This window comes from Cucurbita moschata, unplaced genomic scaffold (genome assembly GCF_002738365.1).
Source record: "Cucurbita moschata cultivar Rifu unplaced genomic scaffold, Cmos_1.0 Cmo_Scf00181, whole genome shotgun sequence".
NCBI lineage: Eukaryota > Viridiplantae > Streptophyta > Magnoliopsida > Cucurbitales > Cucurbitaceae > Cucurbita > Cucurbita moschata.
The window spans coordinates 46,915-61,230 of record NW_019268697.1 but is presented as its reverse complement, the minus strand read 5'-3'; the positions used below and the strand labels follow the sequence as shown (position 1 = coordinate 61,230).

General features: G+C 34.9%; 3 protein-coding genes across 3 annotated transcripts; all 3 read left to right on the top strand.

The window, feature by feature from the left end:
- Positions 1–2,074: 2,074 nt before the first annotated feature.
- On the top strand, positions 2,075–2,524 carry LOC111440350 (S-protein homolog 1-like). Its single transcript, XM_023077508.1, has one exon. The coding sequence runs from the start codon at positions 2,075–2,077 to the stop codon at positions 2,522–2,524; it is 450 nt and encodes a 149-aa protein (XP_022933276.1).
- A 1,949-nt stretch (positions 2,525–4,473) lies between these two features.
- LOC111440349 (S-protein homolog 1-like) lies at positions 4,474–4,923 on the top strand. The gene has a single exon (XM_023077507.1). It carries the CDS (start codon positions 4,474–4,476, stop codon positions 4,921–4,923), a length of 450 nt encoding a protein of 149 aa, XP_022933275.1.
- A 1,949-nt stretch (positions 4,924–6,872) lies between these two features.
- LOC111440348 (S-protein homolog 1-like) lies at positions 6,873–7,322 on the top strand. The gene has a single exon (XM_023077506.1). The coding sequence runs from the start codon at positions 6,873–6,875 to the stop codon at positions 7,320–7,322; it is 450 nt and encodes a 149-aa protein (XP_022933274.1).
- The last annotated feature ends 6,994 nt before the right edge of the window (positions 7,323–14,316 follow it).

Below are 14,316 nucleotides of genomic sequence, written 5' to 3'. Positions count from 1 at the left end.
AACATGGAACTGTAGGAACTTGTATTTGGACGGCTAAAGATGATGGAATTTACTTGAGAAACTTTCTTGCTAACGTTGATGAATTGATTCACAAGTGGATCTATAAGAGATAGAGAAGCTTTACTATGTCCTTTCTGTGGAATTATCCTTGAGGAACAAATAAAAAATAATGGGATAACACAAAAAGGTTGTTGTTGTTGTTTTCTTTTACTTTTTTTTTTGTATGAAATGTATTTGATAATGCAGTGTATTGTTGTTCTCCGAAATTTTAAATTACGAAGAAACAAAAATTAAATTTGTATATGAATACAAGTTTTCAAAATTGTAATATCGTGTTTATATTAAAACTAAAGAAAATAATGAGTGTCAAAATTTGTTTGAGTGCCGAAATTTGGTAATCTCAAATTTGCACGAACATGCAATTATGACTCTATAAATAGAGTGATCAAGGTACATGGAAAGAATGCTCGGAAAACTTTGAGAAATTCTCTCAAAACTCTCTCTTTTCATATATTAAATTCCTATCAAGTTTAGTCACTCACCGGATTCCACAATCCTGTTCTAAGGCCCGAGAATAGTAGGAAAGACACTAGTGGTGGTTCAAAATTGGTTCGTGAGGAAAAAGGAATTTGAACTACAAAAGGTTAGTACTTAAGGACCTTGAGTTTTAATGCTCGTGAACATGCTAGTTATTTACTATAATTGATGTTCTAAGAGGGACTAAGATCCAAATTGCTTCCGCATGTGTTATATTAACTCCACCATTCCGTTGGTTAGTGAACAAGTCGGGTAGGATTTTGAGCACGCGGATCGAGCTCCAGATCTTTGGGTACTATTTGAGTTACAGAGGGTAGACTGGGTCGTGTACGGTTTCAATTTGAAGCATTCTTTATCTGTTTTATGCACTCCGTTTCTTCGACATTCTATTCTAAATCATCTAGCCTAATCATTCCCCACAAAAGTTTCGAAAAAAACGTTAGTCGTGACACAGTTTTTTAGCATGTACTTCCAACGTCGCAGCTTAGGGTTTCCGGAAATAGGGTTTCGATTTGAAGCACTTTTTATCTGTTTTTTATGCACTTCGTTTCTTCGAAATACTATTCTAAATAATCAAGCCTAATCATTCCCCAAAAACAATTTTGAAAAACGTTGGCCGTGACTCGGTTTTTTTAGCATGTTTTTCAAACGTTCGAGTTTAGGGTTTCCAAAATAGGGTTTCGATTTAAAGCACTCTTTATCTGTTTTATGCTCTCCGTTTCTTCGAAATTCTATTCTGAATCATCAAGCCTAATCATTCCCCATAAAAGTTTCTAAAAATGTCGAACGTCACTCGATTTTTTTATAACGTACTTAAAACGTCCGAGTTTAGGGTTTTCGAATTAGGGTTTCGATATGGAGCACTCTTTATCTGTTTTATGCTCCCCGTTTCTTCGAAATACTATTCTAATTCATCAACCCAAATCATTCCCCGCAAAAGTTTCAAAAAACGTCGACCGTGACCAAGTTTTTATTAGCACGTACATCAAACGTCCGAGTTTAGGGTTTCGATTTGAAGCACTCTTTATCTGTATTATGCACTCCGTTTCTTTGAAACTATAGTTCTAGAATTTTTTGAACTTATCTATTCTACCTCACCTTAAAATTTCTAAGGCCCTCGTAAAAAGTTTGAAAGTTCAACCTTAAAAAATAAATCGGGAATTTAATACCTTGTTGGACTTGGTGCTATACCATATGTAATCTATGAATTGCCTTCTCTATTTTATATTTTCTACCGGTAAGTATTCATATTTTGTTGTCCATTTTATGAAAGTGTTTTAAAAATCAATGAAATATTTATTATTCTTGGGCCAATAACTATTATCCATTCAAGGAATTTTGTTATCGAAAATAATAAATCTCTAAAATTATCCCAAAATTAACCTTAAATTGTGTTGCATAACCGAAATTAGTTAAATGATTAAGCTTCTTACAACCACAGCATGCATTTACATAGTTTCTTGCATGTACTATAAGTATGTGTATTTATTCACATGTCCAACACAAATTGGTAGTGAAGCTAAAGGTTGATTAGGAAATGATAAAGAATATTGTCGTTTTCTTTCTTTTCACGGTGGCTTTAGTTGGGGCCCAGGTTCCAAGGGTCGCGTTACCACCACCAGGACCTTCTAGATATTACATTCATGTGGTTAACGGGCTAAGCAAACTTGGGTTGCTTGTGCATTGTCAGTCTAAAGACGATGACTTGGGGTATCATCGTTTGCTTAATCATGGAGATGATTACCAATGGAACTTCAAGGTTAACTTTTGGGGAACAACCCTCTATTGGTGCAAATTGGAGACGCCACATGCATATGTCTCTTTTGAAAGCTTTTGGCCTGAAACGCAGCACTTATGGCTCCGTGATAGGTGCAAACATGGAACTGTAGGAACTTGTATTTGGACGGCTAAAGATGATGGAATTTACTTGAGAAACTTTCTTGCTAACGTTGATGAATTGATTCACAAGTGGATCTATAAAAGATAGAGAAGCTTTACTACCATCTCCTTTTTGTGGAATTGTCCTTGAGGAACAAATAAAAAATAATGGGATAACACAAAAAGGTTGTTGTTGTTGTTTTCTTTTACTTTTTTTTGTATGAAATGTACTTGATAATGCAGCGTATTGTTGTTCTCCGAAATTTTAAATTAGGAAGAAACAAAAATTAAATTTGTATACGAATACAAGTTTTCAAAATTGTAATATCGTGTTTATATTAAAACTACAAAAAATAATGAGTGTCAAAATTTGTTTGAGTGTCAAAATTTGGTAATCTCAAATTTGCACGAACATGCAATTATGACTCTATAAATAGAGTGATCAAGGTACATGGAAAGAATGCTTGGAAAACTTTGAGAAATTCTCTCAAAACTCTCTCTTTTCATATATTAAATTCCTATCAAGTTTAGTCACTCACCGGATTCCACAATCCTGTTCTAAGGCCCGAGAATAGTAGGAAAGACACTAGTGGTGGTTCAAAATTGGTTCGTGAGGAAAAAGGAATTTGAACTACAAAAGGTTAGTACTTAAGGACCTTGAGTTTTAATGCTCGTGAACATGCTAGTTATTTACTATAATTGATGTTCTAAGAGGGACTAAGATCCAAATTGCTTCCGCATGTGTTATATTAACTCCACCATTCCGTTGGTTAGTGAACAGGTCGGGTAGGATTTTGAGCACGCGGATCGAGCTCCAGATCTTTGGGTACTATTTGAGTTACAGAGGGTAGACTGGGTCGTGTACGGTTTCAATTTGAAGCATTCTTTATCTGTTTTATGCACTCCGTTTCTTCGACATCCTATTCTAAATCATCTAGCCTAATCATTCCCCACAAAAGTTTCGAAAAAAACGTTAGTCGTGACACAGTTTTTTAGCATGTACTTCCAACGTCGCAGCTTAGGGTTTCCGAAAATAGGGTTTCGATTTGAAGCACTTTTTATCTGTTTTTTATGCACTTCGTTTCTTCGAAATACTATTCTAAATAATCAAGCCTAATCATTCCCCAAAAACAATTTTGAAAAACGTTGGCCGTGACTCGGTTTTTTTAGCATGTTTCTCAAACGTTCGAGTTTAGGGTTTCGATTTAAAGCACTCTTTATCTGTTTTATGCTCTCCGTTTCTTCGAAATTCTATTCTGAATCATCAAGCCTAATCATTCCCCATAAAAGTTTCTAAAAATGTCGAACGTCACTCGATTTTTTTTATAACGTACTTGAAACGTCCGAGTTTAGGGTTTTCGAATTAGGGTTTCGATATGAAGCACTCTTTATCTGTTTTATGCTCCCCGTTTCTTCGAAATACTATTCTAATTCATCAACCCAAATCATTCCCCGCAAAAGTTTCAAAAAACGTCGACCGTGACCAAGTTTTTATTAGCACGTACATCAAACGTCCGAGTTTAGGGTTTCGATTTGAAGCACTCTTTATCTGTATTATGCACTCCGTTTCTTTGAAACTATAGTTCTAGAATTTTTTGAACTTATCTATTCTACCTCACCTTAAAATTTCCAAGGCCCTCGTAAAAAGTTTGAAAGTTCAACCTTAAAAAAAAAATCGGGAATTTAATACCTTGTTGGACTTGGTGCTATACCATACGTAATCTATGAATTGCTTTCTCTATTTTATATTTTCTACCGGTAAGTATTCATATTTTGTTGTCCATTTTATGAAAGTGTTTTAAAAATCAATGAAATATTTATTATTCTTGGGCCAATAACTATTATCCATTCAAGGAATTTTGTTATCGAAAATAATAAATCTCTAAAATTATCCCAAAATTAACCTTAAATTGTGTTGCATAACCGAAATTAGTTAAATGATTAAGCTTCTTACAACCACAGCATGCATTTACATAGTTTCTTGCATGTACTATAAGTATGTGTATTTATTCACATGTCCAACACAAATTGGTAGTTAAGCTAAAGGTTGATTAGGAAATGATAAAGAATATTGTCGTTTTCTTTCTTTTCACGGTGGCTTTAGTTGGGGCCCAGGTTCCAAGGGTCGCGTTACCACCACCAGGACCTTCTAGATATTACATTCATGTGGTTAACGGGCTAAGCAAACTTGGGTTGCTTGTGCATTGTCAGTCTAAAGACGATGACTTGGGGTATCATCGTTTGCTTAATCATGGAGATGATTACCAATGGAACTTCAAGGTTAACTTTTGGGGAACAACCCTCTATTGGTGCAAATTGGAGACGCCACATGCATATGTCTCTTTTGAAAGCTTTTGGCCTGAAACGCAGCACTTATGGCTCCGTGATAGGTGCAAACATGGAACTGTAGGAACTTGTATTTGGACGGCTAAAGATGATGGAATTTACTTGAGAAACTTTCTTGCTAATGTTGATGAATTGATTCACAAGTGGATCTATAAAAGATAGAGAAGCTTTACTACTATCTCCTTTTTGTGGAATTGTCCTTGAGGAACAAATAAAAAATAATGGGATAACACAAAAAGGTTGTTGTTGTTGTTTTCTTTTACTTTTTTTTGTATGAAATGTACTTGATAATGCAGCGTATTGTTGTTCTCCGAAATTTTAAATTAGGAAGAAACAAAAATTAAATTTGTATACGAATACAAGTTTTCAAAATTGTAATATCGTGTTTATATTAAAACTACAAAAAATAATGAGTGTCAAAATTTGTTTGAGTGTCAAAATTTGGTAATCTCAAATTTGCACGAACATGCAATTATGACTCTATAAATAGAGTGATCAAGGTACATGGAAAGAATGCTTGGAAAACTTTGAGAAATTCTCTCAAAACTCTCTCTTTTCATATATTAAATTCCTATCAAGTTTAGTCACTCACCGGATTCCACAATCCTGTTCTAAGGCCCGAGAATAGTAGGAAAGACACTAGTGGTGGTTCAAAATTGGTTCGTGAGGAAAAAGGAATTTGAACTACAAAAGGTTAGTACTTAAGGACCTTGAGTTTTAATGCTCGTGAACATGCTAGTTATTTACTATAATTGATGTTCTAAGAGGGACTAAGATCCAAATTGCTTCCGCATGTGTTATATTAACTCCACCATTCCGTTGGTTAGTGAACAGGTCGGGTAGGATTTTGAGCACGCGGATCGAGCTCCAGATCTTTGGGTACTATTTGAGTTACAGAGGGTAGACTGGGTCGTGTACGGTTTCAATTTGAAGCATTCTTTATCTGTTTTATGCACTCCGTTTCTTCGACATCCTATTCTAAATCATCTAGCCTAATCATTCCCCACAAAAGTTTCGAAAAAAACGTTAGTCGTGACACAGTTTTTTAGCATGTACTTCCAACGTCGCAGCTTAGGGTTTCCGAAAATAGGGTTTCGATTTGAAGCACTTTTTATCTGTTTTTTATGCACTTCGTTTCTTCGAAATACTATTCTAAATAATCAAGCCTAATCATTCCCCAAAAACAATTTTGAAAAACGTTGGCCGTGACTCGGTTTTTTTAGCATGTTTCTCAAACGTTCGAGTTTAGGGTTTCGATTTAAAGCACTCTTTATCTGTTTTATGCTCTCCGTTTCTTCGAAATTCTATTCTGAATCATCAAGCCTAATCATTCCCCATAAAAGTTTCTAAAAATGTCGAACGTCACTCGATTTTTTTTATAACGTACTTGAAACGTCCGAGTTTAGGGTTTTCGAATTAGGGTTTCGATATGAAGCACTCTTTATCTGTTTTATGCTCCCCGTTTCTTCGAAATACTATTCTAATTCATCAACCCAAATCATTCCCCGCAAAAGTTTCAAAAAACGTCGACCGTGACCAAGTTTTTATTAGCACGTACATCAAACGTCCGAGTTTAGGGTTTCGATTTGAAGCACTCTTTATCTGTATTATGCACTCCGTTTCTTTGAAACTATAGTTCTAGAATTTTTTGAACTTATCTATTCTACCTCACCTTAAAATTTCCAAGGCCCTCGTAAAAAGTTTGAAAGTTCAACCTTAAAAAAAAAATCGGGAATTTAATACCTTGTTGGACTTGGTGCTATACCATACGTAATCTATGAATTGCTTTCTCTATTTTATATTTTCTACCGGTAAGTATTCATATTTTGTTGTCCATTTTATGAAAGTGTTTTAAAAATCAATGAAATATTTATTATTCTTGGGCCAATAACTATTATCCATTCAAGGAATTTTGTTATCGAAAATAATAAATCTCTAAAATTATCCCAAAATTAACCTTAAATTGTGTTGCATAACCGAAATTAGTTAAATGATTAAGCTTCTTACAACCACAGCATGCATTTACATAGTTTCTTGCATGTACTATAAGTATGTGTATTTATTCACATGTCCAACACAAATTGGTAGTTAAGCTAAAGGTTGATTAGGAAATGATAAAGAATATTGTCGTTTTCTTTCTTTTCACGGTGGCTTTAGTTGGGGCCCAGGTTCCAAGGGTCGCGTTACCACCACCAGGACCTTCTAGATATTACATTCATGTGGTTAACGGGCTAAGCAAACTTGGGTTGCTTGTGCATTGTCAGTCTAAAGACGATGACTTGGGGTATCATCGTTTGCTTAATCATGGAGATGATTACCAATGGAACTTCAAGGTTAACTTTTGGGGAACAACCCTCTATTGGTGCAAATTGGAGACGCCACATGCATATGTCTCTTTTGAAAGCTTTTGGCCTGAAACGCAGCACTTATGGCTCCGTGATAGGTGCAAACATGGAACTGTAGGAACTTGTATTTGGACGGCTAAAGATGATGGAATTTACTTGAGAAACTTTCTTGCTAACGTTGATGAATTGATTCACAAGTGGATCTATAAAAGATAGAGAAGCTTTACTACCATCTCCTTTTTGTGGAATTGTCCTTGAGGAACAAATAAAAAATAATGGGATAACACAAAAAGGTTGTTGTTGTTGTTTTCTTTTACTTTTTTTTGTATGAAATGTACTTGATAATGCAGCGTATTGTTGTTCTCCGAAATTTTAAATTAGGAAGAAACAAAAATTAAATTTGTATACGAATACAAGTTTTCAAAATTGTAATATCGTGTTTATATTAAAACTACAAAAAATAATGAGTGTCAAAATTTGTTTGAGTGTCAAAATTTGGTAATCTCAAATTTGCACGAACATGCAATTATGACTCTATAAATAGAGTGATCAAGGTACATGGAAAGAATGCTTGGAAAACTTTGAGAAATTCTCTCAAAACTCTCTCTTTTCATATATTAAATTCCTATCAAGTTTAGTCACTCACCGGATTCCACAATCCTGTTCTAAGGCCCGAGAATAGTAGGAAAGACACTAGTGGTGGTTCAAAATTGGTTCGTGAGGAAAAAGGAATTTGAACTACAAAAGGTTAGTACTTAAGGACCTTGAGTTTTAATGCTCGTGAACATGCTAGTTATTTACTATAATTGATGTTCTAAGAGGGACTAAGATCCAAATTGCTTCCGCATGTGTTATATTAACTCCACCATTCCGTTGGTTAGTGAACAGGTCGGGTAGGATTTTGAGCACGCGGATCGAGCTCCAGATCTTTGGGTACTATTTGAGTTACAGAGGGTAGACTGGGTCGTGTACGGTTTCAATTTGAAGCATTCTTTATCTGTTTTATGCACTCCGTTTCTTCGACATCCTATTCTAAATCATCTAGCCTAATCATTCCCCACAAAAGTTTCGAAAAAAACGTTAGTCGTGACACAGTTTTTTAGCATGTACTTCCAACGTCGCAGCTTAGGGTTTCCGAAAATAGGGTTTCGATTTGAAGCACTTTTTATCTGTTTTTTATGCACTTCGTTTCTTCGAAATACTATTCTAAATAATCAAGCCTAATCATTCCCCAAAAACAATTTTGAAAAACGTTGGCCGTGACTCGGTTTTTTTAGCATGTTTCTCAAACGTTCGAGTTTAGGGTTTCGATTTAAAGCACTCTTTATCTGTTTTATGCTCTCCGTTTCTTCGAAATTCTATTCTGAATCATCAAGCCTAATCATTCCCCATAAAAGTTTCTAAAAATGTCGAACGTCACTCGATTTTTTTTATAACGTACTTGAAACGTCCGAGTTTAGGGTTTTCGAATTAGGGTTTCGATATGAAGCACTCTTTATCTGTTTTATGCTCCCCGTTTCTTCGAAATACTATTCTAATTCATCAACCCAAATCATTCCCCGCAAAAGTTTCAAAAAACGTCGACCGTGACCAAGTTTTTATTAGCACGTACATCAAACGTCCGAGTTTAGGGTTTCGATTTGAAGCACTCTTTATCTGTATTATGCACTCCGTTTCTTTGAAACTATAGTTCTAGAATTTTTTGAACTTATCTATTCTACCTCACCTTAAAATTTCCAAGGCCCTCGTAAAAAGTTTGAAAGTTCAACCTTAAAAAAAAAATCGGGAATTTAATACCTTGTTGGACTTGGTGCTATACCATACGTAATCTATGAATTGCTTTCTCTATTTTATATTTTCTACCGGTAAGTATTCATATTTTGTTGTCCATTTTATGAAAGTGTTTTAAAAATCAATGAAATATTTATTATTCTTGGGCCAATAACTATTATCCATTCAAGGAATTTTGTTATCGAAAATAATAAATCTCTAAAATTATCCCAAAATTAACCTTAAATTGTGTTGCATAACCGAAATTAGTTAAATGATTAAGCTTCTTACAACCACAGCATGCATTTACATAGTTTCTTGCATGTACTATAAGTATGTGTATTTATTCACATGTCCAACACAAATTGGTAGTTAAGCTAAAGGTTGATTAGGAAATGATAAAGAATATTGTCGTTTTCTTTCTTTTCACGGTGGCTTTAGTTGGGGCCCAGGTTCCAAGGGTCGCGTTACCACCACCAGGACCTTCTAGATATTACATTCATGTGGTTAACGGGCTAAGCAAACTTGGGTTGCTTGTGCATTGTCAGTCTAAAGACGATGACTTGGGGTATCATCGTTTGCTTAATCATGGAGATGATTACCAATGGAACTTCAAGGTTAACTTTTGGGGAACAACCCTCTATTGGTGCAAATTGGAGACGCCACATGCATATGTCTCTTTTGAAAGCTTTTGGCCTGAAACGCAGCACTTATGGCTCCGTGATAGGTGCAAACATGGAACTGTAGGAACTTGTATTTGGACGGCTAAAGATGATGGAATTTACTTGAGAAACTTTCTTGCTAATGTTGATGAATTGATTCACAAGTGGATCTATAAAAGATAGAGAAGCTTTACTACTATCTCCTTTTTGTGGAATTGTCCTTGAGGAACAAATAAAAAATAATGGGATAACACAAAAAGGTTGTTGTTGTTGTTTTCTTTTACTTTTTTTTGTATGAAATGTACTTGATAATGCAGCGTATTGTTGTTCTCCGAAATTTTAAATTAGGAAGAAACAAAAATTAAATTTGTATACGAATACAAGTTTTCAAAATTGTAATATCGTGTTTATATTAAAACTACAAAAAATAATGAGTGTCAAAATTTGTTTGAGTGTCAAAATTTGGTAATCTCAAATTTGCACGAACATGCAATTATGACTCTATAAATAGAGTGATCAAGGTACATGGAAAGAATGCTTGGAAAACTTTGAGAAATTCTCTCAAAACTCTCTCTTTTCATATATTAAATTCCTATCAAGTTTAGTCACTCACCGGATTCCACAATCCTGTTCTAAGGCCCGAGAATAGTAGGAAAGACACTAGTGGTGGTTCAAAATTGGTTCGTGAGGAAAAAGGAATTTGAACTACAAAAGGTTAGTACTTAAGGACCTTGAGTTTTAATGCTCGTGAACATGCTAGTTATTTACTATAATTGATGTTCTAAGAGGGACTAAGATCCAAATTGCTTCCGCATGTGTTATATTAACTCCACCATTCCGTTGGTTAGTGAACAGGTCGGGTAGGATTTTGAGCACGCGGATCGAGCTCCAGATCTTTGGGTACTATTTGAGTTACAGAGGGTAGACTGGGTCGTGTACGGTTTCAATTTGAAGCATTCTTTATCTGTTTTATGCACTCCGTTTCTTCGACATCCTATTCTAAATCATCTAGCCTAATCATTCCCCACAAAAGTTTCGAAAAAAACGTTAGTCGTGACACAGTTTTTTAGCATGTACTTCCAACGTCGCAGCTTAGGGTTTCCGAAAATAGGGTTTCGATTTGAAGCACTTTTTATCTGTTTTTTATGCACTTCGTTTCTTCGAAATACTATTCTAAATAATCAAGCCTAATCATTCCCCAAAAACAATTTTGAAAAACGTTGGCCGTGACTCGGTTTTTTTAGCATGTTTCTCAAACGTTCGAGTTTAGGGTTTCGATTTAAAGCACTCTTTATCTGTTTTATGCTCTCCGTTTCTTCGAAATTCTATTCTGAATCATCAAGCCTAATCATTCCCCATAAAAGTTTCTAAAAATGTCGAACGTCACTCGATTTTTTTATAACGTACTTGAAACGTCCGAGTTTAGGGTTTTCGAATTAGGGTTTCGATATGAAGCACTCTTTATCTGTTTTATGCTCCCCGTTTCTTCGAAATACTATTCTAATTCATCAACCCAAATCATTCCCCGCAAAAGTTTCAAAAAACGTCGACCGTGACCAAGTTTTTATTAGCACGTACATCAAACGTCCGAGTTTAGGGTTTCCGAATAGGGTTTCGATTTGAAGCACTCTTTATCTGTATTATGCACTCCGTTTCTTTGAAACTATAGTTCTAGAATTTTTTGAACTTATCTATTCTACCTCACCTTAAAATTTCCAAGGCCCTCGTAAAAAGTTTGAAAGTTCAACCTTAAAAAAAAAATCGGGAATTTAATACCTTGTTGGACTTGGTGCTATACCATACGTAATCTATGAATTGCTTTCTCTATTTTATATTTTCTACCGGTAAGTATTCATATTTTGTTGTCCATTTTATGAAAGTGTTTTAAAAATCAATGAAATATTTATTATTCTTGGGCTAATAACTATTATCCATTCAAGGAATTTTGTTATCGAAAATAATAAATCTCTAAAATTATCCCAAAATTAACCTTAAATTGTGTTGCATAACCGAAATTAGTTAAATGATTAAGCTTCTTACAACCACAGCATGCATTTACGTAGTTTCTTGCATGTACTATAAGGATGTGTATTTATTCACATGTCCAACACAAATTGGTAGTGAAGCTAAAGGTTGATTAGGAAATGATAAAGAATATTGTCGTTTTCTTTCTTTTCACGGTGGCTTTAGTTGGGGCCCAGGTTCCAAGGGTCGCGTTACCACCACCAGGACCTTCTAGATATTACATTCATGTGGTTAACGGGCTAAGCAAACTTGGGTTGCTTGTGCATTGTCAGTCTAAAGACGATGACTTGGGGTATCATCGTTTGCTTAATCATGGAGATGATTACCAATGGAACTTCAAGGTTAACTTTTGGGGAACAACCCTCTATTGGTGCAAATTGGAGACGCCACATGCATATGTCTCTTTTGAAAGCTTTTGGCCTGAAACGCAGCACTTATGGCTCCGTGATAGGTGCAAACATGGAACTGTAGGAACTTGTATTTGGACGGCTAAAGATGATGGAATTTACTTGAGAAACTTTCTTGCTAACGTTGATGAATTGATTCACAAGTGGATCTATAAAAGATAGAGAAGCTTTACTATCTCCTTTCTGTGGAATTATCCTTGAGGAACAAATAAAAAATAATGGGATAACACAAAAAGGTTGTTGTTGTTGTTTTCTTTTACTTTTTTTTTGTATGAAATGTATTTGATAATGCAGTGTATTGTTGTTCTCCGAAATTTTAAATTACGAAGAAACAAAAATTAAATTTGTATATGAATACAAGTTTTCAAAATTGTAATATCGTGTTTATATTAAAACTAAAGAAAATAATGAGTGTCAAAATTTGTTTGAGTGCCGAAATTTGGTAATCTCAAATTTGCACGAACATGTAATTATGACTCTATAAATAGAGTGATCAGGGTACATGGAAAGAATGCTTGGAAAACTTTGAGAAATTCTCTCAAAACTCTCTCTTTTCATATATTAAATTCCTATCAAGTTTAGTCACTCACCGGATTCCACAATCCTGTTCTAAGGCCCGAGAATAGTTGGAAAGACACTAGTGGTGGTTCAAAATTGGTTCGTGAGGAAAAAGGAATTTGAACTACAAAAGGTTAGTACTTAAGGACCTTGAGTTTTAATGCTCGTGAACATGCTAGTTATTTACTATAATTGATGTTCTAAGAGGGACTAAGATCCAAATTGCTTCCGCATGTGTTATATTAACTCCACCATTTTGTTGGTTAGTGAACAAGTCGGGTAGGATTTTGAGCACGCGTTTCGAGCTCTAGATCTTTGGTACTATTTGAGTTACAGAGGGTAGACTGGGTCGTGTACGGTTTCAATTTGAAGCATTCTTTATCTGTTTTATGCACTCCGTTTCTTCGACATTCTATTCTAAATCATCAAGCCTAATCATTCCCCACAAAAGTTTCGAAAAAAACGTTAGTCGTGACTCAGTTTTTTAGCATGTACTTCCAACGTCGCAGTGTAGGGTTTCCGAAATAGGGTTTCGATTTGAAGCACTTTTTATCCTTTTTATTCAATTCGTTTCTTCGAAATACTATTCTAAATAATCAAGCCTAATCATTCCCCAAAAAATTTTTATAGCACGTGCTTAAAATGTCCGAGTTTAGGGTTTTCGAAAAAGGGTTTCGATTTGAAGTACTCTTTATCTCTTTTATGCTCTCTGTTTCTTCGAAATTCTATTCTAAATAATCAAGCCTAATCATTCCCCACAAAAGTTTCTAAAAACGACGAACGTCACTCGGTTTTTTTAGCACGTACTTCAAACATCTAAGCTTAGGGTTTCGAAAAAGGGTTTCAATTTCAAACACTCTTTATATGTTTTATTGTCTCCGTTTCTTCGAAATTCTATTCTAAATCTTCAAGCCTAATCATTCCGTTCAAAAGTTTGGTAAAACGTCGACCGTCACTCAATTTTTTTAGCACGTACATCCAACGTCCATGTTTTGGGTTTATGAATTAGGGTTTCGGTTTGAAGAACTCTTTATCAATTTTATGCACTTCGTTTGTTCGAAATTCTATTCTAAATCATCAAGCCTAATCATAACCATCAAAAGTTTCAAAAGGCATCGAACGGAAGTGGGTTTTTCTTACCACGTACTTCAAACGAACGAGTTTAAGGTTTCCTAATTAGGGTTACGATTTGAAGCACTCTTTATCTTTTTTATGCACTCCGTTTCTTCGAAATACTATTCTAAATCATCAAGCCTAAACATGCCCCACAAAAGTTTCTAAAAACGTCGAACGTCACTCAGTGGTTTTAGCACGTACTTCAAATGTCCGAGTTTAGGGCTTCCGAAAAAGGGTATCGATTTGAAGCATTCTTTATCTGTTTTATGCTCTCCGTTTCTTCGAAATTTTATTCTAAATCATCAAGCCATAACAATCCCAACAAAATATTCTAAAAATGTCGAACGTCACTCGGTAGTTTTAGCATGTACTTCAAACGTTCGAGTTTAGGGTTTCCAAAAAAGGGTTTCGATTTGAAGCACTCTTTATCTTTTTTATGCTCTCCGTTTCTTCGAAATTCTATTCTAATTAATCTAGCATAATCATTCCCCACAAAAATTTCTAAAAACGTCGAACGTCCCTGGTTTTTTTAGCACGTACTTCAAACGTCTGAGTTTAGGGTTTCCGAAATAGGGTTTCAATTTCAAACACTCTTTATATGTTTTATTGTCTCCGTTTCTTCGAAATTCTATTCTAAATCTTCAAGCCTAATCATTCCGTTCAAAAGTTTTG